Source organism: Gobio gobio, assembly GCF_949357685.1.
Source record: "Gobio gobio genome assembly, chromosome: 11".
NCBI lineage: Eukaryota > Metazoa > Chordata > Actinopteri > Cypriniformes > Gobionidae > Gobio > Gobio gobio.
The window spans coordinates 54179571-54196754 of record NC_137104.1 but is presented as its reverse complement, the minus strand read 5'-3'; the positions used below and the strand labels follow the sequence as shown (position 1 = coordinate 54196754).

The following is a 17184-nucleotide window of genomic DNA, read 5'->3' as shown; positions in this document are numbered from 1 at the left end:
GTCGACGAATCGTGCCTGGAATTCGTGCCTTGTAACTCTCATGTGATCATGAGACCCCGGTCTGGATATGTGCCCAAGGTTCCCACTACTCCCTTCCGGGACCAAGTGGTGAGCCTGCAAGCGCTGCCTTCGGAAGAGGCAGACCCAGCCCTAGCTTTTCTCTGTCCTGTCCGTGCTCTCCAGACTTATGTGGACAGAACTCAGAGCAGCTCTTCGTCTGTTACGGAGGACAGCAGAAGGGAAAGGCTGTCTCCAAGCAGAGGATGGCCCACTGGATAGTGGATGCCATCGTCTTGGCTTATGAGTCCCAAGACGTGCCCTTCCCACTCGGGTTAAGAGCCCACTCCACTAGGGGTGTTGCTTCTTCCTGGGCGCTGGCTCGTGGCGCCTCGCTGACAGATATTTGTAGAGCTGCGGGCTGGAAGACACCTAACACGTTCGCTAGATTCTATAGCCTCCGTGTAGGGCCGGTATCTTCCTGTGTGCTCACTTCCCATAGTCAGTAACACCGAAGTGCCCGTTCCAGTGTCGGCTTGCTGCGCCATTCCCTCCCCTATGGTACGGATACGTGCGCTTATCTGCTCCAGTCGAGTTCCCCAGAACGGCGAACCCTGTTGAGTCCTCCGCAACCCACGGCAGTCGGACGTGGCGGAGCGTTCGACGCCAGGTCTAACATTCGTATGCATTGGCGGAACTTGTGTTAGGCTGGGTTCCATATGTTGTGACCCCCACGGCGGTCCCATATGTGTATTCTTCCACGGTGCGGCTCCTTACGGCGAGCCCGTGTCTTTCCCTCGGCAGAGTCTCCTCTGCCGTCCCAGGTACGTGTTGTCCCCCTCCACTAATTGGCCGGGGCCACCCCTGGGACTTCCGTATGTTGTGCTGCTCACGGCCAGCCCATACGTGTATTCTCCACATGGTAACTCCCTCTGGGCATGATGTGGCTTCCGCAGCGGCCTTCACAGGCACCCTTTCCCAGCGTTATCCAATACAGTCAGCTGAGAGGGTCTTGCGGAACAGCAGCTTTGACTCTCCCTGCTTGAATTTCCCCGCCCGCATCAGATCGGGGTCTGAGGGACTCATCGCTGGGCGCTGGAAGTGGTAGTAACTATGGCGTTTTCCAAAGGGATCCCAATTCGTCGGTACGTCTGACTTACGTCAAACGTGACCGACTGAATGGGAACGTCTCGGTTACGTATGGTAACCCTCGTTCCCTGAAGGAGGGAACGGAGACGTACGTCCCATCGCCACAGTTGCTGTACCATCACTGCAGGGCCAAGTCACTAAGTTCGGCTCCTCAGTGAAAAACAGCGTGCATTCGCTCTCGCTTCCTGTTTATACCCGCGGCGCGGGGCGGAGCGCGAGATGCAAATCTCGCACGCCAATGGCCCATTGGCCTGTTCTCTATATCTCGAAGCTGATAGGGGCTCCCTGAAGTGATCCCAATTCGTCGGTACGTCCGACGTACGTCTCCGTTCCCTCCTTCAGGGAACAAGGGTTACCATACGTAACCGAGACGTTTCCTTGCCACTGTTGCCTCTGACTTGGCGTGCTCAGTTGGGGACACTAAATTTCACTACATTTTTCTTAATTTTTTTCAACTAAATATCCAAATAAATCTAATTATTAAACTAAATTAACCATATAAACTAAATTACTGATCTAAAGCCCACACTGTCACTGTATGATAATTGAAATGAACTGACGACATAAAGAACAACTTAAGAACATACAAAAGATAAAAACATAAAAAATACACAATAAAATATTAAAAATGCAATTAAATTATAAAACATGTAGATACAAAATTGAATATTTAATATACTTAATATAATAAAAAATATAACGAATGACAAAATAAAAAAGTGAAATAAAACAAGATTAACCCTTTTGTTGGTTTATAAAACAATATGCTTAATTGTTGGCTTTATTTCCATTTTATTTCTTCCTTCTGTTGAACACAAAAAGAAAAAGAAAGAAAAAAGATGATATTTTGAAGATTGTTGGTAACCAGACGTTTGATGGATTGACTTTCACAGTAGGAAAATAAATACTATGGAAGTCAATGGGGTCCACAAACTGTTTGGTTCTTCAAAATATCATCTTTTGTGTTCAACAGACGAAAGAAACAACTTTGGAACAACTTGAGTGTGAGTAAATAATGACAGAATGTTAATTTTTGGGTGAACTGTCTCTTTAAACATGTCATGTTTTAGCCACCGTGTTGCATTAGCACAACAAGATGGACAATGTGAAAGCTGATTTTATTCCTTTGTGTGTGCAATGTGCTGTGAATGCAAGTGTTCTGTATATTCATTGTTGTGCTTTGACTGATTACTGGATCATTTGCAACAAGTGTCTTTAAATCCAAGAAAGTGGATCACATCACTCCAGTTCTGAGGTTTGTACACCGGCTTCCTGTCGGTCAAAGAATTGATGTCAAAATACTTCTGCTGGTTGTTACTCTTATATCTGTTAAATCAAGGTTAGAGACTTTAACGCTGCCTTTTATTAATTGGAAAGCAATAATGATTAACTTCTTACACTGCACTATAACTTTTACTCTCCTGTTTTATTTTTTATTTAACTCTTTTAAAGTGTTTTACATGTCTTTTTATATTGCCTATGTTTCTGTTATGTTTTATGTAAAGCACTTTTGAATTGGCTTGTTGTTGAAATGTGCTTTACAAATAAACTTGCAAGTCAAAAACTCATATTTCATATCATAATGATCTAAAGAGTAAAATGATATTTGTGGCTTTCATAACAAATTATAACAGGTTGCACATGTTTCATGTTTATCCTCTTGAACTCAGATCATTAGAGTTTAAGGACACGCAGAACTTTCATTTGTCTGGCCCGTGTAAAGAGTGTTAAAGGGTTAGTTCACCCAAAAATGAAAATTCTGTCATTAATTACTCACCCTCATGTCGTTCGACACCCGTAAGACCTCCGTTCATATTCGGAACACAAATGAAGATATTTTAGTTGAAAGCTGATGGCTGAGAAAGGCTTCAGACAGGCCTCCATTGGCATTCAGTACATTTACACTCACAAGACCCATAAAAGGCACTAAAAACGTCGTTACAAAGTCCATCTCACCACAGTGGCTCTACAATAATTTTACGATGCGACGACAATAGTTTTTGTGCGCCAAAAAAAATCAAAATAACACCTTTATCCAACTTGTTCTTGTCTTCCGTGTGTGCCTCCACGACGCATGCGCGAGAATATGACGCAGATCCGGCGTTCAGACACATGACCCAGAAGCGATTTGTTTACGAGCAGAGGAAGACGCGCGTGTCTCAGCTGTTGGATTCTACATTGATCGTGCTTTAGGTCTCGGCGTAGTGCTCAAAATGGGGCTTAAGTGTGGATTTCATGGATTCCCGAACGCCGGCGCTACGTCATATTCTCGCGCATGCGTCGTGGAGGCACACACGGAAGTCGAGAACAAGCTGGATAAAGGTGTTATTTTGATTTTTTTTTTCGCACAAAAACTATTGTCGTCGCATTGTAAAATTATTGTAGAGCCACTGTGGTGAGATAGACTTTGTAACGACGTTTTAAGTGCCTTTCATGGGTCTTGGAAGTGTCAATGTACTGAATGCCAATGGAGGCCTATCTGAAGCCATTCTCAGCATCAGCTTTCAACTAAAATATCTTCATTTGTGTTCTGAATATGAACGGAGGTCTTACGGGTGTCCAACGACATGAGGGTGAGTAATTAATGACAGAATTTTCATTTTTGGTTGAACTAACCCTTTAATGTGTGTTAAAGGATCCGTTCACTTCAAAATGAACATTTCCTGATGATTTCCTCACCCCATCTCATACAGGATGTTCATGTCTTTCTTTCTTTAGTGGAAAAGAAATGTGTCAGTCACATTAGTTTCAGTTTGATTGGACTTTCAGTTTGTTCGCATGTTCCTTTCTTCTTCTGTTTCCTGGCGCATTGCATCCTATGTGCATATCGCCACCTACTTTTGCAGTCACAGTTTATTTATCAAATTGTTCTTGTTTTTACCTCTTTTCACATGTTCCTTTGTTCTGTTTCCCGCCACTTGTCTGTCTCCCCGGTTTCCATCATTATTAGTTCATCATCTGTGTCAGCTGTGTGTCATCATTATCCTCATTGTGTTCACGATATAAGTTCCTCCCGTTCCTTCAGTCTCTGTCTGATCTCAGTTATGTTACATGTGTTGTGCTATTACCCGTCTGCCTTCATTGAGAAAACTTCTATTATACATTTGAGAAGGATCTTTACCTGTCTTCACCCTCCTGCCTGCACACACCCGGGACAAAATGAATTTTTTTGGGGAAAACATTCCAGGATTTTTGTGTAATAGCTTCACACACTTGCCTTACTATTTTGTATTATTGCATTAGCTTGCGCCTCTGTTCTGCAATACAATGAGAAAACTGCACATCTATCTGTAAACATGTGATAAGCGCTGTTAGCAGAGTTATTAAAAGCTACGTCCGCCATTGCGTAGACTCCACTCATGTAAACAAAAGAGATAATGGCTCAAAATCTGACGTCAAACAAAGGAGAGAACGGCGCACACTTCCACTTAACAAGCCGAAGTCTCTGGTTTCACCGTCTACACAACAACGCTGTAACCAGAGTTTCTAAAAATCTTCACCCTGGCCGGAGTTTTCAAAGAAGTCCGGTTTCAGTAATCGGATACTGCGTTTGCGTGTGGACGAACAGCCAGCGTAGAAAAAGCTGCGGTTTTGAAAATGCCCGTGTTCGTGTGGACAGGGCCTCAGATTCATTCAAACGTGTCTGTTTCGTGAACTCAGATGTAATTCCTAAACAGTCATACTCTCAAAAGTTAGTTTGTTTGAACTAATTTGAGTCAAGTAATTTTAAGCGTTAGGGTTTACAGATATTCGTACAACAAAATATTCTGGGGGCCGTGAAAGTTTTACAAAATGCTGGCACAACAAAAAGCGCAGACAACAAAACATATCAGACCCATTTATATTCTGCACAGAGTGCTGTATTTCAAAGCGATATGGAGGAGATTATGATGAGAAACGGTTAGAGATTAGGAGGAAACTCTGGCTTTACCAAACAGAAAGGCTCTAGTCAAACTGTGGTATTAACGAAACGCTATTGGCTGTTTCAAAAAAGGGGAGGAGCTGCTAACAGCTGGAGCGGTTTATGGGGAAATTACGTCAACACATTGAATAATGCGGCGCGTTTCAAGGCACTTCAGTGGGACTTTAACTTAACTCCTCTAAACTTTTTTTAAATACACGACAACCACTGACTTGCATGATAATAATTCCTTTATTCCTTTTTTTTCGGTGAGTAAATGACAATGTTAATTTCAGATGAACTGTCCCTTTAAGACATTCATTTCTTTTATTACACATTGACAGCACAGCATATTTTCAGAGGAGGCACATTAATGCATTTGTCAGACACTTTTCAAAGAAACTTACAAAGTATTCAAGCTGTACATTTGATCAGTGTTTACTCTGTGAATCAAACATTGGCGTTGCTCACACTGTGATCATGATCAGCTGAACTACAGGAACACTGTAGGGACACACAGGTATCAATGTAACATTACAGATTAAAACATACAATCAATACCATTTAAAAACAGAGACAATAAAGCTGTCAAAACTGTTTTACACAGACTCAAAACCTAAAAAGAAAATATATAGACATGGTTTAAAAACGTCATTTGAAAGGATGACGTGATGACGTGCTCAATGTGCTGCAACTGAAGAAAACATCTTCATCAGTTATAGATGTGATAACACATGGGGACCAAACACGTGTCAAACCTGGCTGGAACACGCTTATTTTTCAATGTCTATTCATCAGTGATGACCTGAAAGGTGTTTTTATTTATTTTAACATCCATGTGTGAGTATCTGCATAATTTTCCTCCTCAAACTTCTTGTCAGTAGCAGCAGAAATACAGAAATGTGTCATACAATAAATGTTACAGACTCGTCTACGTCAGTTAAAATTGACAACAGAGTAAAAGACAACAAGTTTCGTCAGTTTCAGTAATTTTAGTTAAGATTGAACAGTCATTTCAGGAGACTGAGTCGGCATCAGTTTTTATATGAAATGAGTAATGACTCAATGTCTTAATGTGGTTTACATGTACACTTCCCCTTTAAGAACAGCTTAAAGAACTAACAACAGCTGCCAGAAGGGGTTGAGTGTGATTCTCTTCATCATTTGTTTTGGAAAGATCATCTTTATGAATTCAGTCGTACAGTGGTCAGTGTCGTCAGAAAGCTGCTATGATTAAGTAGAGATGATACAGATTAGAAACAGCTAAAAGAACAAAATCTACATATTTTCCAAGAATGGCGCCAGAATGTAAGAATCCTGTGTCTGGTTAGAATGACCCATATGTAATAATCTGTCATCCGTACCGCTTCACATCAGTCCATCACTGCGGAGCCACTGTCACTGTGCCATAAGAGTACCGACTTGTCATCGGACCTAAAAAAAAGTTACAGCAGATTATACAGTATCCATTTTATTTCACAATGTGGATGTAAGCCATTTTCTGTGAATGTGCGAGACGTCCATTCATTAGCATCTATATGTAAATAACTGGAAGAATAACAAAATGCTGTAAACGGTAAAACTATTTGCACTACAAACCAGTGAGTTTATGATTATTATAATGAAAGTAACTTTTGCCATTTCAAGCAGCAGAAGGGACTGTTTTTATCCAGCTTCAATAACTGGAAGCGACTGACACCGGAAGCCTCGCACATTCAAGTTACAAATGACCAATCCACTCTTACATTAAAAATAAAGTAAGAACTTCATCTTGAGTACATACAGATAGTTAAATTCTTGTAAATATGTTTGTCAAGCTGCACTGATGTCACACTTCTCATTCGTTCATTATAGCTAATCTTGCCTTGTAGTCTGTGCCCATCAAATAAAATCCAAATACTTAAAATCTCTGCTAGTTCCCAAATTTCTTGTCACACAGCATATACTGTGAAATGGTTCGGGTTACTTGACTGTAACCCTGTTCCTTGATAACGCTTCACTCAGTGCTGTGTTCTAGCTTTTAGCGCTTTGGGAAGTGTCTTTAGAACGACCAGCTGTGAAATAGTATGTATAACACGTCAATGAAATTTACCCGAGGTATAATAGCCTCAGGCGGTGGCGTCACCCGTGCACCTGCTGCACAAGGCTATAAATAGATGAGCCCCAGCTGCAAGCCTTCAGGTCTTTTTATTTGAAGAGCAGTCCTGGGACATCATCAGCACGGCAGCAAAGCACAGCATCTTGTTCCGCTTTATCAGGGAACAGGGTTACAGTCAAGTAACCCAAACTGTTCCCTTTCAAAAGCTTCACTCAATGTTGCACCATCTTTTAGTGCTTTGGGAACGAGAATACCCACGCCGCGGTGCTTGATGGTGTCTGGACCCCTTACGGTTGTGTAGGTCTGCTTAAGAACGCAAGAAGCCTCAGGCATTAGCTTGTGATGTCGACTCAAGGACATGAGAGCCCGGAGTGGCATGAGCATTCAAGCTATAAAATCTTATGAATGTGTGTGGAGAGGACCAACCTGCCGCATCACAAACACTTTGTAAGGGAGAACCCCTTGTTAACGCAGTAGAAGAGGCGACTCCCCTGGTGGAGTGAGCCCTTAACCCTATAGGCGAAGCTTGACCGCGCGTCAAGAGCAATAGCATCCCTGACCCAATGTGACATTGTTTGTTTGGTGGCAGCAGAACCTCTGTTACGGCCCCCATGACAAACAAACAGTTGCTTTGACTTACACCACTGGCTAGTGCGGTGGATGTAGGGCTGAAGAGCATGGACTGGACACAGTCTATGAAGTTTCTCCTGATCCGGCATTGTCAATGGTGGAGGGCAGAAGGTTATAAGAGTGACAAGATGTACAGTCGAGAAAGGAACCTTAGGCAGGTAGTCAGGATGAGGATGCAAAATCACTTTCACCATTCCTGGGGCAAAGTCTAAGCAGAATGGCGATATTGACAGAGCCTGCATGTCCCAAATTATTTTCAGAGAAGTTATAGCCATAAGAAAACCCATCTTTAGGGTCAGAAGTTTGTCAGACACTGACTCGAGGTTCAAAGGGGGTCTCAACCAGACCCTCGAGGACAATAGCTAAGTCCCATGAAGGGAACTTGGTTCTTACGGGAGGCCTCAACCACCTGGCACAACGAATGAAGCGAGCGAGCAGAGGATGCCTCCCGAGCGGCAGCCCATCCACCAGGGTGTGGCAAGCCGAAAAAGCGGCCACATAAACCCTGAGAGTGGAGGGGCAAATGCCTGATGACAATTTCTCTTGCAGAAAGTCCAGAACTGAAGCAACCTGGCAGTTGACTGAGTCTGCATTATGTGTCGTACACCATCTTAAAGACGCCCCATTTATTGGCATAAACTTTCCAAGTGGATGAAGCCCTAGCACAGTGAAAGCCCAGTGTCCCTCAGTTGGTGCCCATCAGGGACCAAACATGAAGGTTCCACAGGTCGGGCCTAGGATGGCATATCGTGCCCTTTGCCTGAGACCGAAGGTCCGTCCTTGCCGGAATCACCCACTGCGAGCCATTGAGGAGAGACACTATCTCCCAGAACCAAACCCTGTTCGACCAACGCAGCGCTATCGATAAGAGGCAAGACCCTTGTTGGCGAATTCTGGCTAGAACTCCCGGGAGCAGAGCGACTGAAGGAAGGCATACAGACGCATTTTGGGCCATGTATGAACCATCGCATCCAGACCCAGTGGGGCTGGGTGACTGAGAGAGAAGCATAGGGGACATTGCGCTGTCTGAGAAGAGGCAAAGAGGTCCACTTCCGCTATGTAAAAGGACTTCTTATTTTTATTGATGTCCTGAGGTCCGCCCTGGAAGGTTGCTGAGGGTGACGAGCCGGCCCCCAGTCTTCACGAGGGGGAGCGTGATTCGCTACACACTGCTTTTTTTTTATTTATTTTTCCCACATTAATTCCCCACACGTCTAGTATAATTATGTGGTTTTGTTTCATTCATACAGAGTTTACTTTTCTCTTGATTTACCCTGAAAGAATGGAAGTGAAATGTGGTGGAATAACATGACCACATGACAGCTTAAAATGTTTCCTGATATAATCAAATAAATATCCAAGACAAACTAAAATATTCTGTCAATAAAATACGATTATTAACTTTTTAAAATAAAAGAATGGCATTTTTTAATCATTAAAAATCTACTGATTTTTGAACACATTGCTACACACAGCTAAACCGCACAGTTCAAAACATAATGATGATGAGTTGTTTTAACCCAGCGGTTGGGTTAAATGTTTGCTTAAAACAACCCAATTGTTGGGTTAGTCCATTTTCAACCCAACTTGGGTTATTTTTAACCCAGCATTTTTTAGAGTGTACCGAGTTTTGTAACAATCCGTTCATGCGTTGATAAAATACAGCATTTTAGCACATAATTCCAAATGGCCGACAGCCAAAATGGCCGATATGGTAAAATTGGATATCAGACGACTCGGCATGACGTCCTGAATCTAACAAGACAACTTATGATTTTTGGACAAACAGTTCAGAAGTTATAAGCAAAAATAGTTTTTTTTTGTATCTCCGGACCAGTAGGTGGCGCTGCGCCGAAACGCTGCATGTTGCCTCAAGTCATGCTTGTGATGACATGTACCAAGTTTGGTTTGAATACGATAAAGCGTTGCGGAGATATTGCCTTAAGTGTGTTTTTGCAACCGCTACGTCAAATTTGTTTGCGCGTTTATCGAAAACGATTTGACGAATCAACTTGATTTGCAAGATTTTTTGTCAACATGGTCTGAAGATGATCTGGTTCAATTTTTGTGCAAATTGGATGAACCGTCTAGGACGAGTTTGCAAAAGTAGGTTTTTCGGTAAATTCAAAATGGCGGGAAATTTTTATGACGGAAAATGACGTCATAGGGTGCAATCGAATCGTCTTGAGCCAAGGAATCAGAGGAAAAAAGAATATTGTTTCTAGCCTTTTTGAACTGATGGTGGCGCTAGAGAGATTGAGTTAGAGACTCCAAATTTGCTATGGTGACTTTTCAGACTGTCCTCTATTAGTGTGCCAAATTTCACAACTTTTTACCATACGGTTCTATGGGCTGCCATAGACTTCGTGGCGGAAGAAGAAGAAGAAGAAGAAGAAGATGAATAATAATAATAAGAACGGGAACGGTTTCAATAGGTGCCTTCGCACCTTCGGTGCTTGGCCCCTAATAATTTTGACAACGACTTTAAACACTTTTTTTTTTGCTTATGAAAACAGATAATCCACAGTACGTGTTTTTCTGGGTTTTGGGCCTTACATTTGAGTAAATAAATAAAATACGACAACAAATAATGATATAAATTATTGAATTTACTGAAAATAGCCTAATATTTATTTCATATTTGAAGTATCATATAGATTCTGTAAAACGGGAACCAATAGACTAGGCTACTATAATGACGCTGGCTTGTAAACGTGAGCATCGCGATCATTTGGCGTTTGAAAAAAATAAAACCCATGAAATTATATTCATATGACATGCTGAAACATATGCCACTGTACCTGGGATGAAGACATTTCACACGCGACGCAAGCAGAACACCTGCATGTGAACTCCTGCAGTGTTCAGGACTGTCATGGTTGTCATGTCAACAAATGCACGTGCGATGCATCCACTGATGTAGAATGACAGTTTACGACAGTAGTAGAGGACAATACTGTTTCACAACTGTAGGGGGAGCCCGAGAGCAAAAGTTACCTAGTGCTGCTTTAAAGCAGCACTAGGTAGGTTTTGCTCTCGGGGTCCCCCTGAACATAAAACAAGCTACAAAAACATCACAACAAACAGCAAAAGTAAAAGCAAATAGTAAGAATCTATTTGTCACAATTCAGATGCATAATTTATTCATGCCGCAATGCATGCTGGGACCCATGAGGGAGTTTTGATCGGTGGTACCCAGCATGCACTGCAGCATGAAGCTTTTCATTGATTGTCACCATTGTTGAGATTCATATGCAGATTCTTGATGTCTGTGTGTTTTTAAGTAAAACCATAGATTAAAACATTTTGAACACTACATGATTTTAAAATCTTGCATATTATTCAATTACCACAACAGTGCTGGATCTCGTGCTATTGACTCATGTAGCCACCATTATGAACAATACAAAAATTAACAACACAATACTGCTATAACCAAGCAAAAGTGAAATCAGTGACTTAAGCCACTACATGATGATTATACCAACCATCATTGTAGCCAACATCACCTAATCACATTTTCTCTTGGCATTCCTTTTGGCATTCCTTACCATAACGAATGTACTTTCTAAACACACAGTTAAAGCAGCCAGAGAAAAATCTAATATTAAAGATTTAAGGGTCAAGAGCCCAACTAAAGCAAACACTCATCACCATCATGGTGACTTCAATTAAACTATTATTTTCATTAAAACATACATGACAGAAATAAAGTCAATCTGGTTAGTAATGTGTGAATCTGGTAGTGTTGTTAGTGGAGTTGTTTAATCCCCCTCTGCTGAGATCTTCAGAGATGTAATGTCTTATTTTATCTTCTGTTATTTCATCTAAAGCTGTGGCTTAAGTCAGTTGTAGTTCTTGTGTTTCTCTTTCCTTCTGTGATTCTGCTCATTACCATCAGGTGTTCATCACTAATGCCCAATCATCACTTAATTAATCACTTTATTTCTGGATTGCAATGAGTGTCTTATGTTAGTGAACTCAATTGAAATAAGTTCAAAGTACTCATAACTATTGTTTTCTAAAAAATAAAAGAATTAGGGTAATCAGTGTCCTCAAAGTTAATGAGTTAGCTTAACTTACTAGATTTGTCTTTGTGTGTGCTATTGTGAGCTAGCAGTAACTGCAAGCACTCTGAGTTCATTTAAAGTTTGTAATTTCAGTTGTTTTACTCAATATAGGGAAGGTTCAGCTATATCAAGTATTTGAATGCAGTGTAAAGTTTAATTGTATATAAAGAAATATCCTTTTTTAGTGGACTTGATTAAAATAAGTGCAGAGTACTCATAACTATTGTTTTTTATAAACCTAAATGGTTTGAGGTAATCGGTGTCCTCAAATGAAATGAGTTAGCTGAACTTGTTGGGTTTTACAGTGTGCACTCAATAACGCCCACTATGGTTTCAGACACCACTACAAATGGCTGTCCCCTCAAGTAAAGTAATTTAAGGGTATAGGGGGTGATTTCACACACAGAGATTTAATATAGCCTGCTTCATAAAGTGAATCACAAGATTTGATCTCGGGGACTCTGAGATTTTCAGATACAATCTGAACGTCACTGTCGGGTCTCTGACAAGATCTCCATTTCTTCATTTTAAAATAAAGAGGAACCACATTTTTTCCTTTAATTGCAGGGGAAAGTCTGATATTATGCTTTGCAATGTAGTGAGTTTTGTTGGCCCTTGTCAAACTCATGATACCATTGTAAGGTCAATAATGAACATTTAAAATAGTTGTGTGTCCTTGTTGATTTCATGGTGGCTTTAAAACATCTGATCACTGGTGTAATGGATTCCTTGACCGAATAACATGAAGTGTTTTCATTGTGGTTTGTGTTTCATATGTTCCTCAGAGAAACACTTTCTGCACTACAAGTTTACAGTCCAGACTAAAGCAGACACATTCCCAGAGTTCAGTGCTGAGGTTGTTTATGATGACAGACGGATCTCACACTTCAGTGATGAAGAAAGAGTCTGGATTGGGACTGAAGACTGGACTGAAGCTCCTGCAGATCCTCCTGATCCTAGAAAGTGGTTCACTCGTCAGATCAGGACTCTGTCAAACTGCACAGACTCACAGTGTTCTGGTGAGATTCATGCTTTACTCTTATTAATGATCACACATTATATTTACTGTAAGTTTCTCATGAGTGTTGTTCTGTGATTGTAGAGCTTCATGTTCTTCAGAGAATAATTGGCTGTGAACTTGAGAAACTTCCTGATGGATCAGTGGATCTGACTGTCTTTGATGAATATGGATTTGATGGAGAGGATCTTATATCCTTTAATTCTGACACTATGCAGTGGATTGAGAAAAGCCCCAAAGCCAAAAGAACCAAAGAGAAATGGGATCGTCAAACTGGACGAAACCACGTCATCAAATATTTCCTCAAGACCTGCAGGAACTGGATCTCAACGTTTATCAACACAAAAAAGAGTAAGTTGTGATCAGATGACTTTAATTATCTCCAGTCTCTCTGTGTGTGTGTGTGTGTGACATAAGTTCAGCAGGTCATCATTCACTGAAAAATCACGGCCCCACGCTTGAGTTCTCTGAGCTCCTGAGAGCGGCCCATTCTCTCACTAATGTGTGTAGAAGCGAACACACACACACACACACTCCTGAGAGCGGCCCATTCTCTCACTAATGTGTGTTGAAGCGTCTGCAGGCCGAGAGCTTGATTTATACACCTGTGGCCATGAAGTGATTGAACACCTGAACTCAGTGATTTGGAGGGGCGGCACAATACTTTTGGCAATAGAGTGTATATTTGAAGGTTGTGTTCATGTATGCACATTTTTAATAAATATGATGAATTTTTTTTTACACAAAGAACCAAATTATTTGTAAATGTTTGTTAATTGCATTATTATTTTCATCTCCAGGTTCTCCAGATGTTCACATGTTTGCGAGTAAAGCTCCTGGTGATCAGAATAAGCTGGTTCTGACGTGTCTGGCCACTGGTTTCTACCCCAGAGATGTTCAGATGTACATTAGAAGGAGCAGAACTAAACTAAAGGATCAAACATCTTCTGGAATCAGACCAAATGCTGACGGATCCTTTCAGATGAGAACTAGTGTGAAGATCAACAGAAACCATAGAGGATCTTTTGACTGTCGGGTCATTCACAGCAGTCTGAGAAAACCAGCTTTAGCTAAATGGGGTAAATATGATCATATATTGAGTGAATATGTGAAGATCTGACTTTATACAGTAACACTGCTTCTGCATTATTAACATATGAAACTTCATACAAGTCACTCAGTATGCAGAAATAGATCATGATAACACTCATTTACAATATTTGTGTTTTTATTTTATTTATTAATTGATATGTTTTATTTTTTGCAGTTGGAAATTGCATCGACTGTGAAACAGAATCTCAGAATGTCTCTTTAATATCAGTCGTAGGTTTAATTCTAGCGCTACCTCTGGTTCTAGCTCTACCTCCAGTTCTCATTGTGTGTCTTTGCCTATTGATAAGTTCAAGAGGTGAGTTCTAAATATTGAACACTGTTGCTTTAAATGTCTTGATTTTGAACATCATAGCTTTAAAGACAGTTCAAAATGTATGATGTTTTGACAGTGTATATACTGTATGACAGTAAAAATATAAACTAGTAAAGAGTTTGATGATGATGAGATTGAAGGACATAAACAACAAGATCTACAATAAATGAGAATTGCGACGTGAAATCTGTTGGTACTCAAAGTTTTTATATAATCTCTCCTCTAGGTAAGAGGAGCAGTAATGCCGTAAAAAATAGAAAGAAGCTGATGACGAGAACCGAGCATCATCCTTGCAGGTATCAAATCATAGTTCAGTCCAAACTGCAGGTACAGACAGCCGTCTAGTGTTTAGTGGTGTGTTTTGATCTGAATTTTGATGTTATTTGTTTTTTACAGCTTAAGCATTATTTCAAGAACATGATATTGCTTTCTGATGTTAAGTTTTATATTATCTGCTGTATTTTTGTCTAGGTCAGATGAGCAGAAATGCAGACGATCAGACCTTTCTCTGAGAGAGGAAACATATGCAGTTATGACTGTGTGAGACTGAGCAGGACGAGGGCGAGAGCCGCGGGGAACGGAGCGAGGGCGGTGGAGTGAGTGCTAATGCCTCGAGTTTCTCACGGAGGAGCGACGACTGTGAAGGATGGGAGAGGAACAGGCCTGGGACATTAATGTTGTTATGGGTTTTTTTGCGGCAGTCCCATGAGGGGTTGACAGGCTAGGATGCCGTGCCGTTATTCCCCTCAGTTACCGTGGTCTAAAGAGGACGAGCCGCCGTGTTGAAGCCGCCGCCCCTCACGCCTCAGACCGAAGAGAGAAGTGTGTGTGGCCGTCAGACCCCAGTCCTTACCTGGACCCATCCTATCTGATCACGGCCCTTCCTTCACGATTCCCTGGCACACCGAGGACACCAGATCCCCTGTTTTGTTGGGCACTTTATTCCCCTTTTTGAATATTAATATTAATTATAAACCCCTCCTCGAGGCCTGAAGCCACACCCACTGTGGCGTCACTGTGGCAAACTGTTGTTTGCTCCTCCCGCCACAATTGTTACAGACTGTAGGAGAATAAACCATCATCTCCTCACACAGATATCTCCACATCAGTCACATGACCCACCTCTATAGTCAGTGTTTTGATCAAGAGCTCAGTGATGATGGAGTTACACACTGGACTGACATGGGAACAGTTTGGTTTAAGTGGTTTATAGGTGATGGCTACAAATGCAATTTAACTGGTTTAATTTATCAGGAAGAAGTTCAATTCCAATGCCCTGTCCAAATACACACTATTTTGGTGTTTGCACTTGACCACTTGTCTACTTAAGTCAAGTCAAGTCAACTTTATTTATATAGCGCTTTTAACAATGCAGATTGTTTCAAAGCAGTGTAAGGATCGGTTTTGGTGCTAAGACAAAAGCTGAGATACACACCCCAGCAATTGAACAATAAAAGTCACTAATCTTGAGAGAAGATCTCACAGAAACTGTGTGACAACACCCTGACAAACACTTCTCCCCCCTCCCCATTTTGCCCTTTCCTTGCCCTTGTAAGGTGGTGCCGATCGGTCTGGGCCGAGAGATGCCGTTCAGTCTGAACAGAGAAACCGTGATTTCCCGGAAACAAAGGACTTTCCCAAAGATTACCATTCGAACACTTCCCCAAATACACAACAGCCCCACCCGAGACACATCACACTGAGACACACACACCACACATTCACACCCTGCACAGCACCCTCTGTATAACTCACTCTCACCCACACTGAAAACTCATTCAAAATCTATGCAACGTTAAATGTATACAATGTGTAACTATGCATGTTTAGTATCATTTGAAACGTATCAGTGCGTCTGGTAAAATGGTCTCATTCTCCTAATCATAATGCAAACCTCCAAGAAGTTATGTAAGTTGATAAAAATACTATGTCTCACCAAAAGGTGACCCCCCACAGATGATCTACTCAAGTGCCTCCTGTATGTAAATAAATGCCCTCCTTTGCAGATGTCTAGAACCCATTCAAACACAGATCCTGATTGCCCATTTGTGACCCCCCTGGATGAGGGACCAAAATCTAATTATAACCTCAAACACCACCATTTGTGGTCTTATTGAATTATCTGGGTATTTAAGGGAAGGTGATACAAGAATCGTGAAATCTGTATTGAGATTTCCCACACTGCTTGTGTGTAGTTTTTCATGACCAGGTAAAGATTTCTAGAATCCTTGATTCTTGAATTATTGTTTCTGTATATGATTGATTGATGCTTTTTTACTCTTTGAGTTGACTTTTGATTGATGTTTCTTACCTGGTTAATAAATCGTTATGCTTTAAACTTACTGCAACGCATTTTGTGTTATTAACTCAGTATTTCATGTTATAACCATAACAGTACGGATATCTGCTCAGGTTAGTTTAACACGGACTAAGACACGGTTTTGGTGAAGCTTAAAGAGCACACCGGATCGATGCTTTAGAGCTCCGACTAACACATTGGCACTAGGTAACGTATACTTGGACTGTAGAGGTTGATAGGCTAAACAAGTCTTTCCGTTTAGAACAATAGTAAATTGTTAGACCAATCTAAATAGGGCAACCTCAATTCCTGATTATTGCAATATTGTTCTAATTAACGTATACGTGGGAAACCACGGCATGATTATAGAAAGTTATCATCAGAATTAGCAAGTTGGTCGCTTGATTCTGTGATAATGGTCATGGCCTCTGATTAGAAACAGTTTTGCATTAATTAAGTGAATTCAGATCTAAGGGAACTGAATAAAAATATTCTGGAATGATCAACGTATTGCACGGGCGTCCAGAATATCAGTGTGTCGCCTCTGCCTTGATGACCAAGACTGACTAGTCCGTATCAGAGATCGTAAACCCGGC

General features: G+C 41.2%; 1 protein-coding gene across 1 annotated transcript; it reads left to right on the top strand.

Moving 5' to 3' along the window:
- Positions 1-6342: 6342 nt before the first annotated feature.
- On the top strand, positions 6343-16631 carry LOC307133515 (zinc-alpha-2-glycoprotein-like; the record flags this gene model as incomplete). The annotated part of the gene is made up of 7 exons (XM_079828596.1): positions 6343-6373; positions 12631-12864; positions 12948-13214; positions 13664-13942; positions 14131-14271; positions 14516-14585; positions 14761-16631. The coding sequence occupies 7 exons, from the start codon at positions 6343-6345 to the stop codon at positions 14831-14833; spliced, it is 1095 nt and encodes a 364-aa protein (XP_079684722.1). The 3' UTR covers positions 14834-16631.
- Between the last annotated feature and the right edge of the window lie 553 nt (positions 16632-17184).